The 27,966-nt window shown below is 37.9% G+C and overlaps 1 protein-coding gene and 1 pseudogene across 2 annotated transcripts; both read right to left on the reverse strand.

Moving 5' to 3' along the window:
* Positions 1-974: 974 nt before the first annotated feature.
* Positions 975-1,354, reverse strand: LOC118541681 (large ribosomal subunit protein eL42-like; annotated as a pseudogene).
* A 4,227-nt stretch (positions 1,355-5,581) lies between these two features.
* BTF3L4 (basic transcription factor 3 like 4) lies at positions 5,582-27,406 on the reverse strand. 2 transcript variants are annotated; one of them, XM_036108408.2, is made up of 6 exons: positions 27,249-27,406; positions 23,578-23,644; positions 20,035-20,148; positions 7,470-7,671; positions 6,576-6,635; positions 5,582-6,040 (listed from the first exon to the last, which is right to left on the reverse strand). In XM_036108408.2, the coding sequence occupies exons 2-6, from the start codon at positions 23,629-23,631 to the stop codon at positions 5,994-5,996; spliced, it is 477 nt and encodes a 158-aa protein (XP_035964301.2). In that variant the 5' UTR covers positions 23,632-23,644; positions 27,249-27,406; the 3' UTR covers positions 5,582-5,993. The 2 variants fall into 2 exon arrangements, with proteins under 2 accessions (XP_035964301.2, XP_077929285.1); XM_078073159.1 differs by lacking the exon at positions 23,578-23,644 and having other exon boundaries at positions 27,249-27,373.
* Between the last annotated feature and the right edge of the window lie 560 nt (positions 27,407-27,966).

A 27,966-nucleotide genomic window follows, 5' to 3' on the forward strand; every position in this document is an offset into this window, starting at 1 on the left:
TGTATAGAAATACAACTGATTTTTGTATGTTGGTTTTGTATCCTGCAACTTTGCCAAATTTATTAGTTCTAACTTTTTTTGTAGACTTTTGTTTTTTAAATTTATTTTTAAAGATTTGTTTGAGAGAGAACGAGCAGAGGGAGGTGCAGAGGGAGAGGGAGGAGAGGGAGAGAAGCAGACTCCCTGCTGAGTGTGGAGTCAACATGGGGCTTCATCTCACATCGTGACCTGAGCCAAAATCAGGAGTCAGATGCTTAACCTACTGACCTTAATTATTATTTTTTTAAATGATCTCTACACAATGTGAGGCTCGAACTCATGACCCTGAGATCAAGAGTCACATGCTCTTCCAACTGAGCTAGCCAGGCACCGCTAAACTTGTTTTATTTTTTTGTTTGTTTGATATTTAAACAGAAAAAGTGTGCAGGATAAATTCATCACCACCTTGCTCAAGTTTACAGAATATTTTTGACAAGGTATGCCTAAAAGGTGGCAAAATTTTCAGAAGAAACACCAGTGTCAAAGAGATCAGCATATGCAACCTAAGAGTTTTTGCCCAAACACTTCCAACTAAGGATCCTATCCCAGGTATGCAATATATCTAAGTTTATAAAAGTCAATTCCTGAATATACAAAAAATTACAAATCCTACTTTAAAAAAGCTTCAAACTTACTTTTTTAAATAAGTCTTAAGATAGGTTTGACTTACAGACTAATGTTGAGTGATATTTGAGTATATATGAGGTTATCTGTAGGCCACATAAACATAATTTTCATTTCAGTAAACATTTGTTGAATGGTGTGGGGTGATGTTTAGTGTTTAGACTCTAGAATTTGATAGATCTAGATTGGAATCCTTGTTCTCCCACCAATCAGTTGTGTAACTTTTGGCACCTTCCCTAAACCACTTTTTCTTCCTCTTTAAAGTAGGACGGGCGCACTTGTCTGGCTTATTTAGTAGAGCACGCAACTTTTTTTTTTTTTTTAACATAACCTCAAGATTTTATTGTCTTCATAATATAACAAAATATGAAGCTTAGAACTGGATCACTTGGCCCTTTTTCTTATCTCCTCCCAGTTCAAAATGCTTGCATCTCTTAATAGCCAGCATCCTCTTAGATCTGCAGTTGGGCTCAACACATTCAAGCCTCAGCACAATCTTCTTTGTAGTTTTAGACTTTTTCTGGAAAATTGGCTTAGTCTGCCCACCATAGCCACTCTGCTTCCTGTCATAAAACGCCGCTTTCCCTGGGCATAAAGAGAATCTTTACCTTTCTCGTGCTGTGTCACTTTGTGGTTGGTGCTTGCCACACTTCTTGCAGAAAGTTTGGCAGGTTTTAGGAATGTTCACCATGTTTGCAAGAGTGCTATCGGCACGGAAAGTAGAGCATGCAACTCTCGATCTCAGGATCATGAGTTCAAGCCCCATGTTAGGTGTAGAATTTACTTAAAAAATAAGTAAAAATAAAAAATAAAAGTAGGATAGAGTATCTGTCCCACTGGACTGTTTGAGAGTTCAATGAGATAACTCTATATCCAACAGTTAAGTATTCACTCTGTATTAGTTACGATCATGAGTAGACTACATGTTGGTTACTATATGTTGGAGATAAAAGATGTATGACACCCCATCTGCCCTCAAGGTGCTCATGATCTAGAGGGCAAAGCATAAAGAAAATTAAATAATCTTAATATTGTACCATAGTAAAAATATGTGCAAAGGAATGGAAGCTTGAAACAGAATGGCATGTTGGAGATAAATGTTTAAGGCTGTGACATGCTCAGATATGAAATTTAGGTAGTTTGTCTCCTGTGTAGAGAATGAACTGAAGGGAGTAACTCATAAGCAAGACCAATGGGGCGGCTATGATAATCCAGGCAAACTCTTATCTGGCAGAGCAATAAAGGTTGAACTGGAGGGTAGCAGTGTAGAATGGAGCCTTGCGGTGATAAATTTATCCTTGCTAGAACCGTGAACTTTCTGCCATGGCTTGGGAGATGACACACTTGAATCATCTTTCATCTTCACGTTAACCATTTAAGGAGTTCTAAGGAACTCTATTTGACCATTTTTCAGGCACCATTTTACAGAAGAGGAAACAGGTTCAGAGACCAAGGCCATCACTGCACTATTACAGGGGCACTATTCACATTGTATTCTATGAAAATGGTGCTCCCTGGAACACAACAAATATGAATGATGGCCCCTAAAGTTGTGCACTGCAGCAGCCATGTTGGAAAGGTTACAGCACGGTAGGTAATGAAACTGACCTCTGGCGCGAGCCAAGCTACTCATGCTGTTTGACAAAGTCCAAGTATGGGGGACGATCCTGAAAACAGGAGACTCCACAGCTGGCTCCTGCTATTCTCTTTCATTTTGTTTATGGCAATCTTTGTAATTGTGGGAATATTTCTGGGGTTTCATGATAAAGTGACTACTCATCTTAGTTACGCCTATCTAAGCAATCATAATGAAACTAATTCCACAAAGAATTAATTTCTATAGAACAAAATAACAAGACGGTCACGCTCTGTCTAGCACCTTTCTCTTTGCGTACTGTCTTTTAGTTTTAGCGAAAGCCAATAAGCAGAAATCAATAAAGGTCATGTTAATCATTACAAAGGAAAAATGAAAGAAGGCTATGGCTGTAATCCAGAAAATGATCTAAGATTTGGAAAAACAAAAATATCTTAGCATATAAATAAAGTTCCTCCGAGGCTGTCAAGAGGAGATGCTTGCAACCTGATCCTGTGTCTGTGTCTCCTCATTCGCCGACGCCGTCCTTTCCTACGAGAGACCCACCCCGGCTGGAGCCGGACTCCGGCAGACCTCTATCTAAAAACCTGTGCATTTCCTACTATACCATACTGTCTAATCATGATGTCATTTATGGACATATAGCATAGTTAGGTTAAACACTGAATTACAACAAAGAAACAAATCAAACATAGCCCAATATGGGTCTTCACAGGAACCTGGTATGCAATTAAATTAATAGAATCCCATAAATACTACTTAACAACAAATCAAAGTGCTCGATGTATTCTTTTTTTTTTTTTTAAGATTTTATTTGTCAGAGAGAGAGCACAAGCAGGGGGAGCGGCAGGCAGAGGGAGAAGCAGGCTCCCATTGAGCAAGGAACCCGACGCGGGACTCGATCCCAGGTCCCTGGGATCATGACCTGAGCCAAAGGCAGACGCTTAACCGACAGAGCCACCCAGGCGTCCCAATTCTTAAACCATTACTTAATAGGAAGAGTAGGATAAAACAAGTATAGGGTCCCAACTATTTACTTTGGGCCTCCCCAAGACAGATAAATGAGGACCTTCACATGAATGGAAAGGACTAATCACAAAAACTAAGACCATGAATCGATTTTGTACAGACATTTCTTGAATTATTCCCAAATTTTAAGGTGAATTTTCCCAGAAAATGCTTATTCTATAGTTATCTTGGCAATAAATACATGATCTTCATAGAAAGTATACATTTAGTAACTACATCTTATATTAAAAAGCTGTGTGATTAATATTTATGCCAAGAACACTATTTACAAAAGTTTCATCCATACTCTTACCCATGCTTGCTCACTCTGAAGGCAGGAACACTTCTTTGGATTGAGTCAAGATCTCAATATGCTTTGTCCAGGAAAGGGGAAGGTATGAAAATACAAAACAAAAAAGAATACTGGCTCATTGCACCCAAAGGAAGCCAGCCATTAAGAGTTGTTGTCCATAGGATAAAAGGAAATACTGACCAGAGCTCCTCTGGGTGAGTAGTTACAATGTGATCAAAAAGGAAAAAGAGTAGAGTATATACATACAAAAAGGCTTTATGGGTCTTGATAAAAACAGGCATTTCTGAAAATATATAAAATCAGTTCCTTGAGAATTTTCAGAAATGAGATTCACTGAACTACAGGAGCAGAAAAAATATTAAGCTTTAGAAACATCTTACTTGTCTGATGATGAACTTCAGAGTAGTTAGGTGACCTGCCCAGGTCACACAGTTAATGCCAAGCCTGGACTAGGATCCAAGTATCCTGACTTCCAGATGAGTGCTCTTTTTTCATTTGCTATACTATCTCTTATATGTCCTTAATCACTTGGAAGTCTCTGTAACTCTCTCTGTCCCACAATGTGCCCATCAGGGACAGTCAGAGGAAAAGAATTCTGGACTATGTAGATCATGTAGAGCTACTAATCTAACAATGGATGAAACATTATTTCAAATAATGACTGGGCTGAAATTCATCTGGAGTTGGGGAGTAGAGAGGAAATACAAAAGAAGGAAATTCTGTAGACAATAATAAGAGAAGCACAAGAGGAAATATTATCCTCTTTTGTTATTTTATTACTGTTACTTTATTTTGTAGTTAAGTTCATATAGTATATAAAACAGCAGGAAAAATGAACAAATATATAAAATAAATTGAAGTGTCTGGATGAAAAAAATACAAGAGCTTTGCCTTCTTGTCTATAGATCTCTTGATATGTTGTTGGTCTTGCACTTTAGATATCAAATAAAGATATCTAGCTTGAAACAAAAGTAGATATGCTGCAAGGTTAAGCCATAGTTAGTTTGCTGGTGGGCCAGGAAATGACAGATTTTCTAAATCTTATCCTTAAATATTGGCTGTAACAAATGCTGATATAGCAAAATGCAAGCTTTTATCATCAGACAGCAAGAGGGAAACTTGAATTAATGAATGCAACTTACCTCCAAGTCCTCTGAAAGGAGGTGAAAAAAATAAATACTGTATTTTACTAGTGTTCCCCCAAAAGCAATACTCTAAGCATGCAGGAGGATGCTGTGAGCAGCTACAACAGTAAGATCCAATCCAGAGGTAGGTTCAAGACCAAGAGTAAGAGAGTGACTGAAGAAATCCTCCTGGAGCCAGTACCATTTCATAGAATGACCATTTGTGCTGGGGAATGAGTCTATGGCCTATCTTTTTCTGACTCAAAAGGACACTCCTAATTTTAACCTTGCTGAAAACAGGCATTTTTGCACCTGCTATTAAGAACAGCTAGTATACAGGATAAGGCTGGCATAAAATTATTTAGCAAACACATGCTAGCTATTCCAGTTTGAAATCTACCAAACTATAGAGTCAAGGGGGAAATAAAAAGTTGAAGATGGAGCTGCTGTTCCTCAAGATGAGGGAAAAATGTCTTACCAAAAGAGGGATTAGGCACTCACTTAACTCTATATGGAGAACATCCTTCTCAGGCTAGGTAGAAGATGAGGAAGAGCATTACCAAAGGCTGACCAGGCCACTGGGAGACCAAGAGGAGAGGGAAAAAGGCATTTAGGAAGAAAGCTAGAAGAAAATCTTCTGGGTCTGACTAGGTAAGTGAATCTAAGGCAAATGCACCAAAGATATGCTACCCCCTATGCCAACACAGAGCTGGTGGCAAAACATCTCAAGACATTTTAAACCCAGAGAAATGTATAAAAAATATGTTAACAAAGCAAATTAAAACCAAACTTCCAAGGGTAAAATCTCCTCAGATCTGAAATCCAAGATACTCACTTTTCATTAATTCTGTGCATTATTAGAAAAAAATTAAAAATAACAAATGTAAAGATTTGTTTTATTTTCTACTGGGGGAAGAAGGAGGATAAATAGAACTGTTTTCCAATTTGCTCTCCACTGTATACACACATACCCACATACATACATAAACATACACACACCAAAAATACCCCAACAAAAAAACAAAACAGAAAACTGAGAATCAAACACCAAAACACCCTCAAACTGCACCAATACTTCGTATTTTGACCGAAAGAATAGATCCTGGGAGGAAGTGCAAAATGCAAAATCAAATGACCGAAAAATGCTGAACAAACAGCATTATTAATATACAAAATATTTATATTACTGAACTAGTAACAGTTGATGTTCTCCATGTCTGTAAAACTTTGGAACCACATAGCTGATTTGTTAAATCTAGTCCATGCCAGCTTCCAAACTCCAGAAAAACTTTTAGTTAGCTTCATTCTTTGATGCCTCATCAAAATTTTCTACGAGATCTGGAAAAAAAAAGTAAATGAGTTAAAGATATAAAAAAAGAAAAAGAGGTAAATTAAATTCCTAACTTCTAACCCTAATAAAAACCAAATTGTGGCTATTAGAATTTGCCTAAAAACATACAGGACAAGAAGCAGAAATGAACTAGTGGCATTTCACTAATAATGCTTCATTTATCTGCTTTTAAAACAGTAATCCTAAGGAAATGTTAGTCTTTTTTTGTCTGTGCAAACTAAGGTGAACAGCATTTTCATATGTCAATCACAATTCCCACGGAAATGTTTTAACAATAACTATGCAAATTTAAAATCACAGTGATTCTAATTTAACAAATGCAGGCAGCAGAGCTTTGTGTGACAATTTTTAAGTTCTAAATGGGAGGACTTTTATTCTTTTTCATTAGATTGTATCCATATTATTGTGAATCAATTTATATTCATGAACTCACCATCAACAAAAATTAAAAGTCATTATACAATGAATTAAATGAGATAAACAGGCTGCTAAAAATCTTAGAGCTAAAGAAATGTCACTTACCTGGAACATCATCATCCTCTTCATCAATGTCTTCTGGTTTTGGTGCTTTGCTATCCAACACTACAAAACGTTTATTTTAATATTAGTTCTTGAGAACAAAGGCCTTTACAGAACACTTATAATGTTCATTCTTTTCTCCTGTCTAAATCTTATATAGTTGTTCAGAAAAAGCCAAAGACTGTCTGATCTAATACCGTATTTTTTACTTAACACTAAAATCAATAACACTTTAACTTCATTAGGTATATACTAAATATAGCTGGCAGTTTCAATGGGCAGTGAAGGTAAAATTTATTTGGAAAATGAAATAATTCTGATGAGCTGGAATAAAAAGACATTATAGTTAATTTATTCTACAAATTCCATATGCTTGAAATCAAAAATCAATATTCAAGACTTTCCATCTCTTCTGGTGTAAGAAAGTATCCAGCTATGTAGTATGGGCACTGATGTAAAAAGGCTCTTTGATTTTTAGGGGTGACAAGACACATTTGAAACCAGGGCTATTGTGGAAATTCACAACTTACAGTTGCCATGCCTATAGTTCAATCAACAATATTAAACAAAAATACAGTTCTCTAATAACAACATCTTCTTCTTGTCATTAGTCAGAAGTGAATATCAAATACTGTCTGTAAAATGTGGTCTGTAGATCTTTTAGGTAGTTAACCTCTCAACTCTATTATTACCAGAATGTATCCATATATTCTATATGCTACATTGCACAGTTTTTAAAGAAACAAATTCAAAAATTTATGAAGCATATGAGCAACATTTTTAAAAGTAAAATTTACATACAAGTAAATCCTTCCAGCATAAAATGGGACACCTTTTAAATCATTAGGTTCTTTAGATTACAGTGGAGAAGGAAAGATACTAAACTGAAATACCTACCTTGCCGAGGGAACTGTTCAGCTAACTTCCTAAGACTTGTTAAGCTGTCAGCACCAAGCTGACTTAATATTCCAGGAAGCATTTCTGTGATTGGTTTGGCTTCTGCATGACCAGTAATTGCAAAGGTGTTAGCAGAAAGGGAAGCTTGGACTTTGGGATTGTTGAAATGAATAACTGTCCCATCATCTTTAATCATGTTCACCTGTATGATCATAAAAGAAAAATATACTTCACATATTTGGTACAACTAAAACAGTATCTGTTTAAATAATAATTTAGCCAATTATTATTATTTTTTATTTTTTATTTTTATTTTTATTTTTTTAACAATCCCAAGGTAGTAACTGTCTAAGCTGTAGATATGGGTGGAAAAAGACCCTAGCAGCAACAAAGTAAAATGGTGTAGATGGCACAAATTACTAGGATGGTCAAGAAACAGTCATTTTATTATAGAATCTAGATTTTAAATTCAAAGACTTCTACTATGAGAAAGAAGTTCATGCCACATTTTAAAAATAATGGAATTATCAGCCAAGAACTGGCTTCTTAATGAAATTACCCATTGTCTTACCCAATTTACACTATCAAACTAAATTGGTACATTTGGTGGGTGGGGTAGCATCATACTTAGGCGACAAGTTGTAAAGGGGTCATAGTGTATGGTAAAAAATAACCACTGAAAATCCATAAAGAACACTCAGAAATTTAACCAGATGTTTCACTCCTTTGAACACTTAAGTAAATTTACAAAAATTTCAATTTGTTCTCCTCATGTCATTCTTTATAAAAGATTTTGTCAGTTCCTCTAACTCTTAAGTATAGTTTCTCAACAACCTTCAATAAGCCTTGTAAATGTCAAAGAAGCTCTACAACCCACTTGCCTGGCCACCTGAACATGCTTTATCAATCACCTCTAAAATCATCCTAACATTCTTTTGGTAGCTTTCACCCACATGAATTGACTGTTTCAGATTTGATTTTATCCACTGCCTGAAAAGGAAGATTAAACATGCGCTATTTAAAGTATTATTTTTCTCTCTCACTCATGCACTTTCTTATTGTGTTTTAGTAAAGCTAAATTTGCATAAGTTACATGTATAAATAATGTGATTCCACTAGTAGTTGATTCCACTAGTAAGTTACCTTGATGGTAACATACTTATATAAAAAAGTTAGGAAAGTTAACTCTTGGCTACTTTAGAAGCATTTCATGATCCATCCAAAAACTGCCCTTGTCACAATCAAGCAGAGATGCTGAGTGTTCTCCATGGTCAGTGGAAGTGGGCTTTTCTTCCCAGTGATCACCACCACTGATAGCACCAGAAAGGAAGGGGAACAAAGGGGCTTCTAAATTTCAGGCAAGACCTGGAACACAGAGAAAATAAAGGCAAATCCCCTGGAAAATTGTAACTAAGATCTACAAATAATTTCCAAATTTTCTCTGACAAAAATCACTATCTGAATTCTATACCACTCCCTGTATCAGTATTGCAATTAAGGTTCTATTACACACATTACACACAGTAAGCATTCAATCCAGCTGTTCTAAACAAATACCATTGTGAGTTAAAAACAATTTATATTGACTTTAGAAAAAGATAAATTATATAGTTCTGAAGATAATTATAGCTTAGGTAGAAAAGTTTAACAGTAAAGTGGCTGAAAATTCGGAAGAGGAATGACTTGAGAAGGAGGTGGCATAGTGGATATGGAATGGAATGCTGTTCTGTATCTATCCTAGAGTCACATAATTCTAGTATGGGAAAAGAATAAAGATATGGTAGGACTCTATATTCTAAATCAAGACCAAATCTCTGTAATATGTCCAGGCATGAAAAGAGTCTGAAATATTAGTATTTGAGATATTTATTATTTACAAATGTTAAAAGTCACAAGAGATTTGAAATCAATATTGGTCCCGAAGTCAGGCCATATATTTGTTGAACTTGGAGGTTTTCTAGTTCAAATCCCTTTTAGAGAAATAAATACTAAAGACAAGAGCTCTTGGTTAAGCAACATATCCAAGGACAAATAGTTAGTTACATGCAAACCTAGAACTTGAACATGGGTCCCCAACATTCCGTTTAGTTTCCTTCCTATGATGTCATTCCCATTCTTTTTTTTTTTTAATTTTTTTTAAAGATTTTTATTTATTTATTGAGAGAGATAGTGATAGAGCATGAGTGGGGGAGAGTCAGAGGGAGAAGCAGACTCCCTGCTGAGCAGGGAGCCCAATGCGGGACTCAATCCCAGGACTCCAGGATCATGACCTGAGCCGAAGGCAGTCGCTTAAACAACTGACCCACCCAGGCACCCTGTCATTCCCATTCTTAAAAATGTTTATTTGCCTATAAAAATTCAATTCTGTGGCCCTGTGAAAGCTTGCCAGAGAATTATTTATCTCAGAACATAGGCTAAATGGAGAATATATGTATATATATATATCCATAGATATATGGATATCCAAGATATATGGATAATATATATAGAAAACAAGTAAGAAGCTAATACAGCCCCCCGCCCCCCATCTTGAATTTTCCTCTCTTTAAGCTTCTTTACCAAAGGCTAAATGTTAGGTCATATTTTACAACCTGATAAAGGTCTTTGTAGTTTAAAATATGTTGAGTTTAGTGTGAAAAGCAGGATGAATCCCATCTCAGGCTGTGAAATAGAAATAAATTTATAAATGGTTGTTTTAAATAGGGTTGCACAAAAGATGTAGCTTTGTGAATAGAAAGGTCCAGATAGGGGTGGAGAGTTTAGTTCATTTTAGAATAGAGAATGAAGTATTAGAAGTTAAAGGCTAGAATATTTTATTTCTAGCTACCATTCCTTCCTCTCTACTGAGCAAATAACATGGTTACATAAGGCTCCTAGATGCAAGCTATATTAGAGATTATCAAAGGATGAATTGTTGGGCTGAGCAAGATCAGTTAGACACTTCCCCCACCAAAAGAAGGGATAAGGAACATGTTAAATTCACAAAGCAAATTGTATGCATTTCATATGGAGACTTCACTTTTTCTAGTGATTTTACTGCTGTGTGGTCAATATAAGTAGATCTATATACAGTATAAAAATAAGGAGCAGACAAGGAAACAAAGACTATTAAACTAGCTACTGTACCAGCTCAGGTCCTTTTCCAATCAAACTCCTTTATATCAAAATGCTGTTTCAACTTTAACAGGTAGCTGAAGGTAAAGAATGCTACTTGTGTTATGGAGGAAGTAGCATTTTTTAGACCCCAGTCCACACCACCAGATGCCCTTGCTCTTATTTTTTGCTCGGATAATACTGACATGTTTTGTAGTTATCAAAAAATATTGTCTCTCATGCCTAGAACATTTACATATGCTGTTCTCACTGTTTAGAAGAACCTTTTTCTGCTTCTCCATCTTGCAAATTCCCATTTATCCAAGACTTGGATCAGATGCTTCTTTGTGAAGATTTAGGATTGTTTATGCACTTTCTGCACTTCATGGGTATTGCAACTATATAGAATTGTCTTGTAGTATAATTGTGTTTGCAAATCTTTGACTTTACTAGAAGGTGAACACCTTCTGATCAGAGACCACGCCTTACTAGACATAGTACGCCCCCAAGTGTCCAGTACATAATAGTCACTCAAATTTGGCAAATGAATGGACACCTCAAATATAATTTATTTTAAAATCTTGGATGCTGTCAGACTTCAACTCCCCAAATGCTAAAGGGTCATCTCAAGTTTTAGAAATAGCTCCAGTAGTGCTCTTAATGAAGATGCCCAGAACCTCCTGAGCTATATTTTAGGCTTGGCTTTTCCTACTGTTCTGACTTTTCAGAATCAGCCGGAATGCCCTACAGCATTCAGGGGCATTTTAAGTCATTCTTGGCAACAGCTAGGTGGCCCCATTATGCTGTTATCAAAACCTTACAACTCCTGCCTTCGCTGACCTCTGAGTAGGGCACATGTATTAACCACAGGAACCTTCTATTTGTAAAGCTGATGCTTGCTTTAGTCCTACACAGCAGTAAGTTTTTATGGCTCTAGGAGGCTCACCAAGTTACCATTGACTCTACAGCTCTTGCTGATAACTGCCCTCTCAGTTCAGAGAGGAAGTTTAAATTCATCCATGTGATTTTTTTTGTATCCAAGTCCCCACTAGGCAGGGTGGCTGCAGATCTGAGAATTGACAGTTGTCTTAAAAATCAAGTTTTACTGCTACTCCTTCCTGCATGTAGTGGCATTTATCTATTTATTTTTAAAAGACTGTATTTTTAAATAATCTCCACACCCAATGTGGGGCTTGAACTCACAACCCCGAGATCAAGAGTCATGCTCTACCAACTGAGCCAGCCAGCCGCCCCTGTAATGGCATTCAAATGTTTATCAGGAAATTCATCTTTTATTGCCTTACTCCTATATCTTAATGGGGTGAAATAATAGACATTTTAAGAATAAGGCACATAGGGGCGTCTGGGTGGCTCAGATGGTTAAGCGTCTGCCTTCGGCTCAGGTCACGATCCCAGGGTTCTGGGATTGAGCCCCACGTCGGGTTCCCTGCTTGGCGGGGAGCCTGCTTCTCCCTCTCCCTCTACTGTTCCCCCTGCTTGTGCTCTCTTGCTCTGCCAAATAAATAAATAAAATCTTTAAAAAAAAAAAAAAAAGAATAAGTCACACAAGGGACGCCTGGGTGGCTCAGTCAGTTAAGCGGCTGCCTTCGGCTCAGGTCATGATCCCTGGATCCTGGGTTCGAGTCCCGCATCAGGCTCCTTGCTCAGCAGGGAACCTGCTTCTCCCTCTGCCTGCTGCTCCCTCTGCTTGTGCTCTCTCTAGCAAATAAAAATAAATAAAATCTATAAAAAAAAGAATAAGGCACATAAACATCTGCAGTTTTGTGAGGCTAACGGACTGTAAAAGTTTGAAGATTCTGGCCTTGGCGCATACTTCCATAGGTATCTTTCACATTCAGTCCTTCTAAGCTCAGCACCTGCTTATTTCTGAAGGCTAGTATGAACATAACCTATCATTGTTGATATGAGCTAAAGCTAACAGCTGTCATTAAACTGTGATAATGCTAGGATCATTTTCTCTTATGCTCTGGAGGCAAGAGTCTGATGAGATGGATTCTCCACAGCTATGCTTGTAGATAGTATAAAATGGCACAACCTTTTTGAAAAGCAATTTGGCAACATGGACGAAGAATTCTAAAATGTTCATGCTCATTCAGCCAGTTAACTGTATTTCCAAGAATCTCTCTGAAGGAAGTCAGAGATAAAGATACGTATTATGTATATTGAAATCAAACATGTGATTCTTTTATTATCAAAGCAGTATTATAAATTAAGAAATGTTAAATTATGGTATATCCATTTATTGGAATATATGTAGACATCTACACTGATGATTAAGAAGGGTTTTTTTTAAGATTTATTTATTTTAGAGACACAGAGAGAGAGCGAGAGAGCATGAGCAAGAGGGGCAGAGGGAGAGGGAGAGAGAATCCCAGACTTCACACTGAGCGTGGAGACCCACGTGGGGCTCGATCTCATGACACTGAGATCATGACCTGAGCCAAAACCAAGAGTTGGACATTTAACCGACTGCACCACCCAGGTGCTCCAAGAAGAGTTTTTTAGGGCGCCTGGGTGGCTCAGTCATTAAGTGTCTGCCTTTGGCTCAGGTCATGATCCCAGGGTCCTGGGATCGAGCCCTGTGTCGGGCTCGCTGCTCCGCGGGAGGCCTGCTTCTCCCTCTCCCATTCCCCCTGCTTGTGTTCCTTCTCTCACTGTATCTCTCTCTGTCAAATAAATAAATAAAATCTTTAAAAAAAAAAAAGTTTTTTAATGATACGAAACAATTCTTTTTTTTTAAGGTTTTTATTTATTTGACAGAGAGAAAGACAGCCAGAGAGGGAACACAAGCAAGGGGAGTGGGAGAGGGAGAAGCAGGCTTCCCACGGAGCAGGGAGCCTGATGCGGGGCTCGACCCCAGGACCCTGGGATTATGACCTGAGCCGAAGGCAGACGCTTAACGACTGAGCCACCCAGGCGCCCCATGAAACAATTTTTATAATATAATGCTATTTGGGGAAAAAAAAATTCCAAATTGTGCAACTAGCTATAATCTCAAACATGTTAAAAATACATGCATATAAAGATGGGAAAGAAATACAAAACTAATAGTAGTTATTTCCGGGTAATGGGGATTATGATCAAATGTTAGTATCGTCTTCATATCTTCTGTATACCCATAACTTCCTACAATAACTATATATTTTAAAGATATTTATTTATTTGAGAGAGACTGCAGGTGCATGAGCGGGGAAGGAGCAGAGGGGGACAGAAAGGGAGAAAGAAAGAATCTCAAGCAGACTCTGCACTGAGTGTTAAGCCCAACACAGGCTTTGATCCCACCACCCTGAGATCATGACCTGAGCTGAAACCAAGAGTCAGACGCTCAACCAACTGAGCCACCCAGGCGCCCCTACAATGACAAAATATTTTTATATTGGAGGGGGGAAGCTATTTTACAAACAGAAAATGTTCATCAACAGATGAATGGATAAATGTGGTATTATCCATACAATGGGAAATTATTCAGCTGTAAAAGGAGTGAAGTTCTGATACATGCTAAAACATGGATGAACCTTGAAAACATTATGCTAAGTGAAGTAAGCTAGACACAGAAGGACAAATATTGTATTACACGATATATCTACAACAGGCAAATCCACAGAGACAAAAAGTAGGTTATAGACTATCAGGGGTTGGGGAAGAGGGGATGGAAAGTTATTGCCTAATGGATATAAAGTTTTGGTTTGGGATGATAAAAAATTTTGGAAATGGGGCACCTGGGTGTCTCAGTCAGTTAAGCATCTGCCTTTGGCTCAGGTCATGATCCCAGGGTCCTGGGATCGAGCCCATCATCAGGCTCTCTGTTCAGCGGGGAGCCTGCTTCTCCCTCCCCCTCTGCCTGCCAGTCCCCCTGTTTGTGCTCTCTCTGTCAAATAAATACATAAAATCTTAAAAAATTAAAAAAAAAAGAAAAATTTTGGAAATAGATAATGGTTGTGGTTACATAACACTGTGAATATAATACCATTGAACTGTACTTAAAAATGGTTAAAATGGCAAATTTTATGTTACATATATTTACCACAATAAAAAAAATAGTAAAAAATAAAACAAAAACCCAAAAAGCGGGGATTTTAAAGTAAGGCTGCTATGGAATAAGGTGAATGGGACATGGTGTTTCCCTTTTACTCTCCTGTACTCAGAGCTGTCCACCCATTGGCACCTGAGGCTCTGGATGGAGGAAGAAGGAATTGTGGTTAAGGGTCAACCAAGGTCCTCCTTCTGGTATAAGTGGTTCAGGAAAAGTAAGAACCAGGAAGAAAATATAAACAGTAATATTTATGTGTACAATTACAATATTTACATTCTCAGCCCTAAGTGTTTTCCTGAGCTCCAGCATCCTATGGCTAACTTTTTTTTTTTATAAGTAATCTCTATGCCCAACATGGGGCTTGAACTCACAATCCTGACATCGAGAGTTTCATGCTCCACTGAATGAGCCAGCCAGGCACCCCAATGACTAACTTCTTGAGAACAATTCCATCTCAAATAATCAGTATCCCTTAAGAACTTAATAGGCCCCAAACAAACTCATCATGGGAGTCAGCATGCTACAGACTATAAATGAATAAACACGGTCCCTGCTATCAAGACTCTTATAATCTGAAAAAAAGACTAATTGGTTAATAAGTAACCATTATATCCCACAATATGAGGTTGTCATTAATAAATGTATTATGGCAGAGCAATTTAAGCTAAGGGCAGTGGAAGTACAGAGAAAGGGTTGATTAATTAATTAGGCCTGGAAATAAAGGAAAAGTTTCAATAGGGGCAGAATTATATCCTAGTTACAACAGAAGATGTCCTCTGAATATAAAACTCTATGAAGCAACTAGGCCATCCGGATCAGAGATTCAGATTTTTGATGACATTTACTACCAAATAAATCTGATAAAATCAATCATTTCTGGGAAATGGAACAGATCCCATTGTTGACAGATTTATGTTATCAGGTAAAAACAGGTGACAGCATAGTCACTATATTCAACTAGATTACCAAATAAGCTCACCCAAATACCTTCAAATTTCATAGAATATAAAACATTTTTGGAAACTTAGTTCTGGATTATAAATCTCTTGGCATCTGCCTAGGAATGACCTCCTAAAACCTAGGCTTTTGTATGAAACAGTCTCTGACACTCCCATATCCCTACTTTTTGACAGCTTTGGATTTCTCTGTCTTTGGTAACATGTGAAAGAAATCTATGATTAATTTATTACACCAAATCAACAAACTAATGAATACATAAAAGAACAGAGAAGCTTGACTTAATCAAAACAGTCCTTCAGTTTTTAAAGTTTCTAAAGAGGATATAAATTAAGCTTTGGGAGGGAGAAAAAAATCGCCAATACCAACAGCTTAGAAAGTAAGATTAGAACTTCTCTTGGCAGAAGTACATTCCGTGAATTTTTGGAAGCCACCACTAATCTCCCTGTTCCCCACCCACCAAACTGAGTACTTTTTACTTGTTTGATGTTTTGAAGGTCTAAGTACGGAAAACATTGTAATATTATTTTTTGTTTTACAACAATGGCAATGGTGTCTTCTCTTTTTGAAAGTTTTTATCTGCTTTTCTTAAATTCCTGAAAAACAGAAAGACAGTACGTTCCTTAAAGGTCAGGACTTTTTTTTTTAAGTAAACTCCATACCCAATGTGGGGCTCGAACTCATAACCCAAGATCAAGAGTCCCCTGCTCTACTGACTGAGCCAGCCAGGTGCCCCAGAGTTCAGCACTTTGAAACAAGTTTCAAACATTCCAAATAAAAAATAACAAAATTATAATTAATGTGTTTCTTCTATTCTAAGATATATTTTTTCACATCTTAGTTCTGAAAACTTCTGTACATATGTTTTCATGTTTACATTTAATGCAGTAGTTTCTTTTCTCCTTCCAAAGAGCTGTTTTTAAACCAAGTGTGTGTCATTTTCTTTAAAAAAATTTTGAAAAAAACTCTACTTTAAACTTAGTAACACAAACATAATGTTTGAGGCAAGCCAGGTTATATATAGTATACTAGATATTCCTACACAAAATCTGCAAAGTGTTACATAAAGTACAAATATCTTAGAGCTCTCAAAAAAACAATTTTAGAAAGAGGGAAAGAAGGAAAAAAGTAAAACTCCTTCCCATCTTAGCTTCAAATATTCAGAAATTTTACAGCTGTTACCTTGCATTGTTAATTATCTTTATGTATATTTTCTCTGTATAGTCTGTGAGGGCTGGAAGACATCACCCAGGGTTGGGTGCAATGAGAGTGTGTATGTGCTTATTATGTAGCACTAGTTTCTTTCCTTTTTTTTTTTTTTTTTTTAAGATTTATTTATGGGGGGGGAAGGAGCAGGGGGAGGGGCAAGCAGACTCCTCACTGAGCATGATCCCAGGACTCTGAGATCACGATCCAGGGGCCGAAGTCAGATGTTTAACCGACTGGGCCATCCAGGCGCCCCTGTAGCATTAATTTTCTGTGCAACGTTTTGGAGCTATGACTCCTCAAAAAGTTAGAACTGCCATCAGTAGTAGCAACAAAAAGGAATTCACATCACAGTTTAATAAATGCTGTAATAAAAGTAAACACAGGGCAGTATGAAGGCATACAGGAAAGGCATCTGACCTTTCTTTACACAAATGTGTAAGTGTGCTACCAGGAAGGCTTCTGGGAGAAATAATGCCTGCATAAAGACCTGAAAAAAGAGAAACATCAATGTCCTCGGAAATACTTACAGGGATTTTTTTTATATGTAATAGTGTAACTAATGCATTCTGCATGGTAGGTGTTAATAATACAAGGTATAAGGCAGATTCTTTCTTTCTTTGGTGGGGTGTTGAGGGATAAGGGGTGGAGCAGGAGGAGAGGAAAAGGTCAAGAGAGGATATAAGAAAGTGCAACTGAAAAGACCAAAAGCAGGATAAATTGATGAACAGAATGAACTCTGGTTTTAACACTCAGAATCCAGGACTTACTAGCTAAGTGATCTTGGGCAGGTACTCAATTCTGTCTCAGCTTTCTTCTCTGTAACCAGTAACAACAACTGACTCAAAGAGAGTTATCCCCCTGAAATGGGATAATACATATTTGTCTCTTATCTAATTAGTTTCCCTACTAGACTGTAAGCTCCAAAGGACAGAGACTGTGAATAATAACTTATAAACTACTATCTAGTAAGTCCTTGGCAAAATGCTTGGCACACAGTAGATGTCCACTAAATGTTGACTATCATTACTTTATTAGAACAATTTTAACTACAAAAATATCCTCAGCACTGCATTGTTAACACGTTTGGCTGTATTCTGAAAAGATCAAAGACTGTTAACTGATTGGTTTCTTTATTTTATTATAAAACATTTATAAAATTAATGCTATCTGACCACAAAAAGTTTTATTAATTATAAGAACCATAAAGTGTCCCAAATCTGAACAAAAACATTTAGAAAAACATGCCCTTGGAGATATTACATAGTTAAATCTATACTTCTAGGAGGTATAAATAGAATCTTTTCCTCTCTCTAAAGGGTGTTTTTCAACCAAGGGTGACTTTGTCCCCTAGGGGGCATGTGACAAAGTCTGAGGACATTTTGGTTGTCATAACTGGGGGGGGGGGTAAGTGGGGCTACTGGTATCTAGTGGGTAGAGGTCAGGGAAGCTGCTTAAACATCCTATAATACACAGGACAGTTCCCACAATAAAGAACTAGCTGGTTCAAAATGTCAATAGTGCTGAGGTGGCAGGGCGGCGGGGGCGGGTAGTCAGAGAGAGAAATGTATGCAAAGATAGAAGATTGCCAGAACACTTATAAGTTGTTTAGGTTTAACATTATCAGAGTTATTGTCCATTATTCCTACTTTTTTTTTTAAACCAAGCTTTGGATTTTTTTTTTTTAAGTTTTTTTATTTTTTATTTGACAGAGAGAGAGTATAAGCAGGGGGAGTGGCAGGCAGAGGGAGAGGGAGTTGGAGAAGCAGGCTCCCCGCTGAGCAGGGAGCCCGATGCCAGGCTCGATCTCAGGACCCTGGGATCATGACCTGAGCCGAAGGCAGAGACACTTAACTGTCTGAGCCACCCAGACGCCCCAAAGCTTTGGATTTTTTTAAGAGAGGTTTAGATTTTTTTCCCTCATATATACTCCAGATAAAGAGAATGATCTCTCTGAGAATTATTTTAGGTCAATAAAAATATATAAAAGCTTTCAATAGCTCAAAAGAGCATATAAAATGTTTAATTTCAAGACTTGCAAATGAAGTTCTAATCTTTTTTTTTTTTTTTAAAGATTTTATTTGAGAGAGAGCGAGAGAGAGAGCGCACATGAGAGGGGGGAGGGTCAGAGGGAGAAGCAGACTCCCTGCTAAGCAGGGAGCCCGATGCGGGACTCAATCCCATGACTCCAGGATCATGACCTGAGCCGAAGGCAGTCGCTTAACCAACTGAGCCACCCAGGCGCCCTGAAGTTCTAATCTTTATCAGAGTAAGAATGCACAGGCACATCAAGCTAAAAGGAAGAAAAGATACATGTGTCTTACATTTTCTATTTTATCAGTATACTAATTTTGAAAGTACAAAGCAGATTTAAATGATGTGTTAATATTTATTCATATATGCACAGTAGAAGGAACATGTGGCCATTTCACTGCCTTTTCTTTGGTACTCTGCTATTTATTAGTGATCCTTGCCTCTACATTATTTCTGATCTGTTTTATAGCACATATGCATTAATGATCTGTTAAAAATCGTGAGGTGGTACCACACATAGTAATGATATCATTAAATACAATTTAACTTAAACATTCAATTTAATTTATAGTAGGAAAATTTAAACATTGGTTACTATTAGAAATGGAATTATTAGGTAGAAGTGAATCTAGATGGTAACAGATCATAAATAGCTGATGTTATCATTTTTCTTGAGTATCTTTTGAAATAACATCAGTCTTTGGCTTCGTATTTGAGAAAAGCAATATCACCAAAATATAATAAGATGATTTAAAAAATTTAACCAATAATTTCTGGAAAAGGTCTAATAAGAAAACCAATCCAAGTAAAGCTATTGCTAGAGCTTCTTGGCTGAGGTAATAAAGAGATACTGCTGAGTAGAAAGGGGAAAAAAAATCCACCTTATTTGAAGAAATCTTGGAGTTTCTTTATTTCTATGTTATTAGAAAAAAATATCTTATTTTGCATGAAAGTTCAAGAGCAGTTCCATAATTTTGTCACATATGCCAAATACTTTGAGTCAGAAAAGTATGATGAATTCCTTATCTGTCAACTAAAAACATTTTTTTACAATCATCCATTTCTATACAATAAGCAAATTCAACAACTAGTCCTTCAAAGACACCTGACTGACAATATCTGATTCTTCTAAGCTGATATTTTACATTTGAAAAGTGTAGATAATTATTTGTGAATGTGCTATTTGTCCACATAATTTAACAATCTATAAAATGATCATACCTCTTCAATACCAGCTATATTATTCACAGCCAGTTTTTTTAAAGAACTCTGAAGTTTTTTGTCATCAGCCGTAGCTGTTCTATGTACCACCTTCTTCTTTCTGCGAGCTGTACCCTGAAAAATAACCAAACAGAAGTGTTAGGATGCCTAGCATCTGGCAACTGCAGTCACATGTCTTCCTATTCACAATACTCTAATTAAAAACCACATAAGAAATCGCTGACTTAATAGTAATGACTAAGAAGACTGCTCAGAGTTGTGATTGTCAGCCTAACCCAGATTTCTGAGGGCCAGTTCTAGTCAGTTCTTATTTTTTCCAATATCCATTTATCATTTCAATATATTTCAAAACTTTTCTAATAAAAAATAAAACAATACAATTGTGTTTTATAACAACTTCCAAACATTACAAGGAATGCTTTTTACAATACCTACCAATCCCTGACAATAAAGTTAAATCTAAAGATATTCTGAAACATTGAAGATTCTGACATAATTAAGAATCAAATGCCTACAACTGAGTGTTCTACATTCCTAGAATCTAGGAATGAAAAAAATCAAGTTCTTAGTTCAAGGAGCATACATTAGGTGGGATGGAAAAGTCAATAAATATATAAACAAATTAGATCCTTTCAAATGGGATAAGGGTATTAAGGGAAAAAAACCCAACACAGTACTAAGAGTATTTATTGGGTGGGGGCAGAGCACTACTTTATTAGAATGTTCAGGGAAGGCCCTCTGAAGAGGTGACATTATGAGCTGAGACCCATAGGAAGATCTAGGGGAAGAGTGATCCAAGCAGAATGAAACAAGAGTGAACCTATTGTTTCTACAGAAAGAAAGCAGGTCAGTCATGGTTTTGGCAGAGTGAACAAAGGGGAAGGAGGAGGAAAATGCAATCAGAAAGATAGCAAGGGCCAAATCACGTAGCCTAGAATGTCATGGGCAGGAGTTGGATTTTATTCTAGCTGCAATACAAAGGTTTAAGCATGGGAATGATTTGATCTCATTTATGATTTTTACAGATGACTGACGTTGCTGTGGAAAATGAACTATAATGAGATCAATCAGAAAGCTACTGCAGTAGTCTTGATGAGAGGAGAGTTCTGGCAGTGGAGATGGTGAGAGCTTAGACTGTCAGAAGAATCAACATGCTGATGGACTGGACGTGGGAAATGAGGAAAAAATGAATCTAGAATGATGCTTAGAATATTGGCCTGAGCAAATAGTTTGACAATTATACTTTTCACTGAGATAGAAATAGCTCATTTCTAAATGGTTACTTTGAAACTCTAAATACATATTTCCACTGAAAAACTATTTAAAATAATGGATTAAATTCCTGGGCCAATTAAAAAAAATATAACCTAAAGCAGAAATAAAACATTACCAAAAGAAGCGTAAGTCTTGAGGGCTAAATCTTTCTGAGACCTGGCAGGAGGAAAGGAAGAGAGGTTTTCATCTCTGGGTAATTCCTGCAGTACTCAGGGAATCAGCTTTATAGAGAGTAGGTAGGGGCTTCAGTCTCAGCAATGCTGGTGGGAGTGGAAGAGACTTCTGTGAGTAGCAGCAGAAGTTGTGACAAAATCCAGTTGCTGAAGGATGGATTAGGGGTGACTACTTTCATAGATGGTCATTTATCTGTGAAGTGTTCCTGACTCAGGGATAGCTCAACTGCTTACTGTATGCCTCAAATGAAATGATCCTCAGGTACCTCAAATTCAACATGTCTAAAAGCTTATCAGTCCATCAAACTATTCTTCCTATATTTCCTAAGTTTTATAGCTGGTGGTACCACCATATACCTAGTCTTTAAAACCAGAAATCTGGGGGTCATCCTAGACTCTTCTTTTTCCTTTTCATATGAGTTATGTCATTCCAACTCCTAAATTTGTGTTCCATATACTTCAGCAGCAGCCTCTCAATTGTTCTCCTCTATGCCAAATTTCCATTTCATTCCATTTTCCATGTTGCCAGCACCTACTTTTCTAAAATGACTGTTCTTAAAATCCTTCAATAGTTGCCCCTTGCCTATAGGATAAAATCCTATACTCCTTAGTATGGCATATACAACCTCAAATTACCTGGTTGTTTCATCTCCCACCATTCTTTATCCATTATATAGTCTAAACTCTTAACTGTACCAAACTAAAGCAAGCCATTCCGTTAAGCACCATGCTATCACAGCATGCCTTAGCATGTGTGAGAATGACGATCCCCTTTTCACTCTACCCACTTACCCTCACCTTTCTACCTATTGATAAATTCGTTTGTTCTCCAAATCTCAGCTCAGTAATGACTTCCTTGCTCTCCTAGGCAAGAGCACCTTGTACTTCATTTTAACATTTACTATTCTGAAGTGTAATTGTGAGCATGTCTCTCTTCCAAGCTAAGCTGTGTCAAGAGAAGAAAATCTTGACTAGTTATCTACTATGTGCTTGGCACATAGTAGGTGCACAGTAAACCAGTTAAATGAATGAATGTGCCAACCACCTGGTTTAAAATATATAATAGTGATGTGCTGAATCAAGCTCTTCCAGGTATTTTCTATGGTTCCTGAATATCCCTAGTTTTTCCATCGGTATATTACATTACACTTGATGCTACAATGTGACCACTTTGGTTACATGAATGTGTTAATATGACTCCAGAGTCCTATAACTGTATCGCTATGGAAGGAGAAAGTATGAGTCACTTCTTCCCTTCCCCTTCTATCTCCATCCCTAGGAGCTATGGTTATCATCAAAGTAAATGAAAAGGAGAGCTGCTACACAGTATCCTACCTACTCCCTTCCCAGGTCTGAGCTGAGTACTATTCTCACTTTTCCCTTTACAAAGATTGTACTGGGCAGAGATAAAGGCAGAGTATTCTCCTTCAGCTGGGGGCTAGAGCTGCAGGGAATCAAAGATTCTCAGAATGAGCTCTTCCTTAGGCTTCAAAGTACATGGAATAAGAATGTTTGTGCACATATTGACCAACATAGAAGAATAGGCAGGAATTTGGGAGGAAAACCTAGCAATGAACAAAACGTACAATCAGCTTGAGCATTTCCAGTTAAACCTAATAAACCTAACTGTAGAAGTAGGTGTATCCAGTCAAGATGAGGTAAACTCAACATCTGGGATGCCCTGCAAATGAGGGCATAATAATAGCTATCATTTATTAAGTATCTACTCTGTGCCAGACACCATGTTAGATGTTTTATAAGTATTACTCTAATCCTCAGAAGCATCTTATGCAGGATTATTTCTATTTTGCAGATGGGAAGATGGAAGCCTAACAAGGTCAGATAACTTGTTCATGTCACATAACTACTAGATGTTAAGAGGATTCAAACAAAGGTGGCTATTTCCATTGCACCACCAGACAAAGAAGTTTTCTAGTTACCTATTTTAAATCTAGACAAGTTATTTTCAAATTGAAATGTGGTTTGATCTTGATTATTGAAAAGATTTTAGATTTTCAATGACCACAAATCCAAAATACTACTACTGTCTGGTAATAATACATTCTCCTCTCAATTTTTCTTATGCCACACTCACCTTGCCCCCTATCCGGACCTGAGCCTGAAGTTTGGCTAACTTTTCTTGATTCATGCTGTTGGTAAATCTAGGGGGGAAAAATAGATTTGTTAAAGTTACCATTTTACCAAAATAAAATATCTGTTTATGCAACAGTACCTTCTGGTTCACTAGGCTTGCAATATTCATCACCACCATGATCATATTAATATTGTCTATATATTCTTAATAAATATTAATAACTTGTCCTAGCTTCATAAACCAGATATTGAGAACCAAAATTAAGTGTAAGACCACAAGGGAGTCAAATATACGAACAGAAAATAGAATGGGACTCAAAGTTACCTATTTGAAGATCCCTCCTTAAAAACAAAATTCACGGGGCGCCTGGGTGGCTCAGTCAGTTAAGCGTCTGCCTTCAGCTCAGGTCAAGATCCCAGGGTCCTGGGATGGAGGCCCACGTCAGGCTTCCTGCTCAGCGGGAAACCTGCTTCTCCCTCTCCCTTTGCCCCTCTCCCATGCTCATGCTCTCTCTCAAATAAATGAATAAAATCTTAAAAAAAAAAAAAAGACACCAAAACAAACAAACAAACAAAAACCCCACATCAAAATTCAGTTCTTTGGCATTCAGTAAAAGCTACCCAATTATAAAATCTCTAGACAAGCCAGTTTTTTTCCCCCGGAGATTTTTACAGCACAGAGCAGTTACCAAATGTTATTAACACAACCTTTAAGTAGACTTTTTTCTCCCAAATCATAAATGAACTATATATAACCTTGTAACCATAAATAGAACCCCCCCCAAAAAAAAGCTGGACAAAGAAGAAATTCAACAATAGGCTCTCTAGCTGTCAAGATATGAGGTAGTCATATCTTCTATTCAAGGTCAGATGGTATGTTAGTAACAGGAAAAGAGAGCCAGATTTTCAGACATTCAGCACCATAGCAGCCCTTTCCACAGAGTTCATTCAATATCTTGCACTGATATAGTATGTCACACTTGTCAAGATATTCTTGCATACATGGTAAAATGCTTCACTGCACAATTTGATAAAAACATCTCTGCTACATTAATTCTAAATTTTTGGTGTGTTTGGTGGGGGGGGGGGAAGAGATTCTTAAAAGTAAGCTTTTTAAGGTGAATTTTGATTTTGAAAATTTTAAGAAAACTGTAAAGTCATAAATCCTAATCCGATCAGTGATATTCCTACCAAAGAAAAAAGTTCTTACGTTTATAATGGGTTGTAACATTCCACACTATATAAACAAATAAAAGCCAAGGTTAAGGGGCACCTGGGTGACTCAGCTGGTTAAGCATCTGCCTTCAGCTCAGGTTGTGACCCCAGAGTCCCTGGATCAAGCCCTGCATCGGGCTCCCTGCTCAGCGGGAGTCTGCTTCTCCCTTGCTCATGCTGTCTCTCTCTCAAATAAATAAAATTCTTTAAAAATAATAATAATAATAATAATAAACCAAGTCTTCTTTTACTTGTTCTGTGGACCAACAGACCATTACTAAGATATGAGGGAATAAAAGCTGTTAACAAAACTTTTATGACCAATTCTCTAACCTCTTTATAATTATCATTCACATGAAAAAGATAATGTCTTTGAGAGATGAAAGAGAATCAAAGATTATATAAGTACTATTTTGTATTTTGACACTGTACTTTAGCACTAACCCGTATATATATGTTTCAAGGCTACAGTCCAGTTCCCAAATAACATTCAGAATTTATGATTCCTCAATCTTTGCCCAGCACTGTATCACAATGCTCAGCAGCTAAAAACATTCCTTTACAGGAGGAATAAAAAGCCAGAAGGCTTAGGTGTGTACCAATCTCAACTCAGCCATAGACTTAAATTTGCTGATGCAAATCCCAATGTCTATACTCAATATCCACAGAAAAGGATCAATATTCACTTTTCCCAAAGGAACATGGCCATGAAAGTATAGTGAACTAACAAGAACCTAACATTTTTTTTTTACAAAAAAAGGGGCTAAGTGAAAATATTAGAACTAGACACAGGGTAAACCTTCTGGAACTCTTCTACATTTTGAAGTAACAATCCCAAGAGAAGAGATGGAAAACAAGAGATTGAAGTCAAGATGAAGAGCCTTGACTTGTTCGAAACAAAAGCAAAAACAAAATTAACTCTTTATATCAATGTGTAGATGAAAGAACAGATTCCATTCCATGTAATCAGTACAACAGAAAACTTGTTCCCAAGAATTATCTCAGAGAAAAAGCATTTTAGGGAGGTTATAAACTCGGGGGGGGGGGCGAGGAAGAAAGGTGGTCCTTTGTCTACTAACAGGTTGGGGTGTGTGGAATTGAAGTAGTAAAGAGGATTGGACTCAGTCTATGAGAGATGAGCTGCCAAGCTCGAATCTGGACTAGACCTCAAAGATCACCTGATTTAATTCCCTATTCCTCAATAACCTTTACTTCATTGTACCCATTATTTCTGTTTTGTATGTGAGGCCATCTCAAATACCTGCAAGCAACAGCAGGGTATAAATAAATTATAAACATATAAAATAGTTCACCTCCCTCCTAATTTAATAAATTTGGAAATGAGGGTCCAAAAGTGAGAAGTAACTTCCTAAGAACATAAATTACTGAATTCTTCCTTGGGGATCCTAGGATCGCTTAGTCCTTTACTCAAGGACTCAAGAAAGATGTAAATAATGAGGTTATAATCAGTATTTATTGAGTGCCTAAGTTCCAAGCATTACGGTAGGCACTTTCACCATGTTTACATATCATGTTTACACACAGATAAAATAATTTCAACCTTTAGTCCCAACTTTTTATTATGTGGGATTTCTCTAAGAGAGGCACAAGTTTTGGAATCAGAAGGATCAAGGTTCTACCGCTTAGGACTTCAGAAAGGTATTTTACTTTCTGAACTTGTGTTCCTTCTGTATTAGAAAAGGTTTATCACCACACAACTCATACGGTTGTTTTAAGGGTTAAAGGTTAGGTTATCAAGTACAGGGTATGGCTCACAGTAGATACTCAAAAACTGGTAACTATTGTTACCACTCCCGAGGGGACAGCTATGGTGTAAGTGAAAGAACGTGGGAACGGAAGTTGAAACCGCCATTCACTAGCTGTGTAACAGGGTGCCCGTCGGTCAATTTCCTGACAGCCTACTATGCATCAGGCAGTGTGATGGGGCTATCGAGATGGTCAAGGCAATTTCTCAGGGAGGGAAGCAGAATTGTAAACAAATACTGCCATTACGAGGTGAAGAGAGCTGCAACAGAATTCAGTCCCAAGCGCTTGGGGCCGGGGGCTGCTAACCTCAGTTTCCCTATCTGTAGAGTGGGAAGATCAAATGAGATGACAACAGATAGGCTGTTGTCAGAGCATTGTTGTGAATAAAGTAGGGTAACAGGAGAGAGGCGGGGGACCACCCGCCTCCTGGGACTGAATCTGGGCGGCAATAGCGCGGGCCCCCGCTGGCCCCCACAGGGAGCGGTGGTGCTGGGGACCTTCCCTCAGGTGCCGACCCCCAGCTGCGCCGCCGGTAACCGACAAGCCAAACCAGCCGCCTCCGCCCCCACTCGGCGCGCCACAGCGGAAGTGGCAGCCCGAGTGGTTGGCGGGTGTCGGAAGAAGAGGGCGGGGGGAGACCGTGCGCAGCGGCCTATGGCCGTGGAGTGGCGGGACCGCCGGGGGTCTCACCTGAAGCAGGGAGGGTCCTCCAACAACAGCACGCGGCAAGAGCAAGATGGCTGCCTCAGTCGAGACAGAGAAAGACGACGGCAGCAGCGGCGGCGGGAGCGGGGCCCACGTGACACAACCGGCTCCGCCTCTCTCTCTCACCAGAGCGGCCTATCCCGGGGAAGGCATATACGAACTACAAAACCCAGCCTGCTCTGCGCCCCCAATAGAAATGCGACAGGCGCAGGTGGCCGCACTGCATTCTGGAGCTTGCAGTCTCCCGAGAATTCCATTGTGTCTGTGCCTACAAATTTGTAGGGATCCTAATAAAAAAGAGGTGTGTATTTTTGTTTGGTTGTGTACTTTTGTCGCGTGTCTTTCACTAAGCATTAACTCCGCACTGTCGGACTCAACTAGTGCGGACTCATTAGTATGGAGACTCAACTAGTCTCCACTCAGAGAGGAGACGGGAAATTTTTACCTGTTATGTTGTTTAAAGAAAAAAAATTGAGAAAGAAATATTCAACCCACAAAGTTTAAAAACAACAAGGCAAGTAGATTTAACCAGAAGAAGCTTTACGCTTTAAATGCCTGCAGTGACTTTTGTCCTAGTTCCCTGAAGAGCTAGGTCAGTTTTGCAGTAAGAGATCCGAAGTTTGGTTTTCTCGGAACTTGCATCAATTGGTTGCATCATCCCTGAGTGGAAGAACTGCTGCTGCAAGGAAAAATAAGGTCCAGC

The sequence above is a fragment of the Halichoerus grypus genome, chromosome 5, assembly GCF_964656455.1.
Source record: "Halichoerus grypus chromosome 5, mHalGry1.hap1.1, whole genome shotgun sequence".
NCBI lineage: Eukaryota > Metazoa > Chordata > Mammalia > Carnivora > Phocidae > Halichoerus > Halichoerus grypus.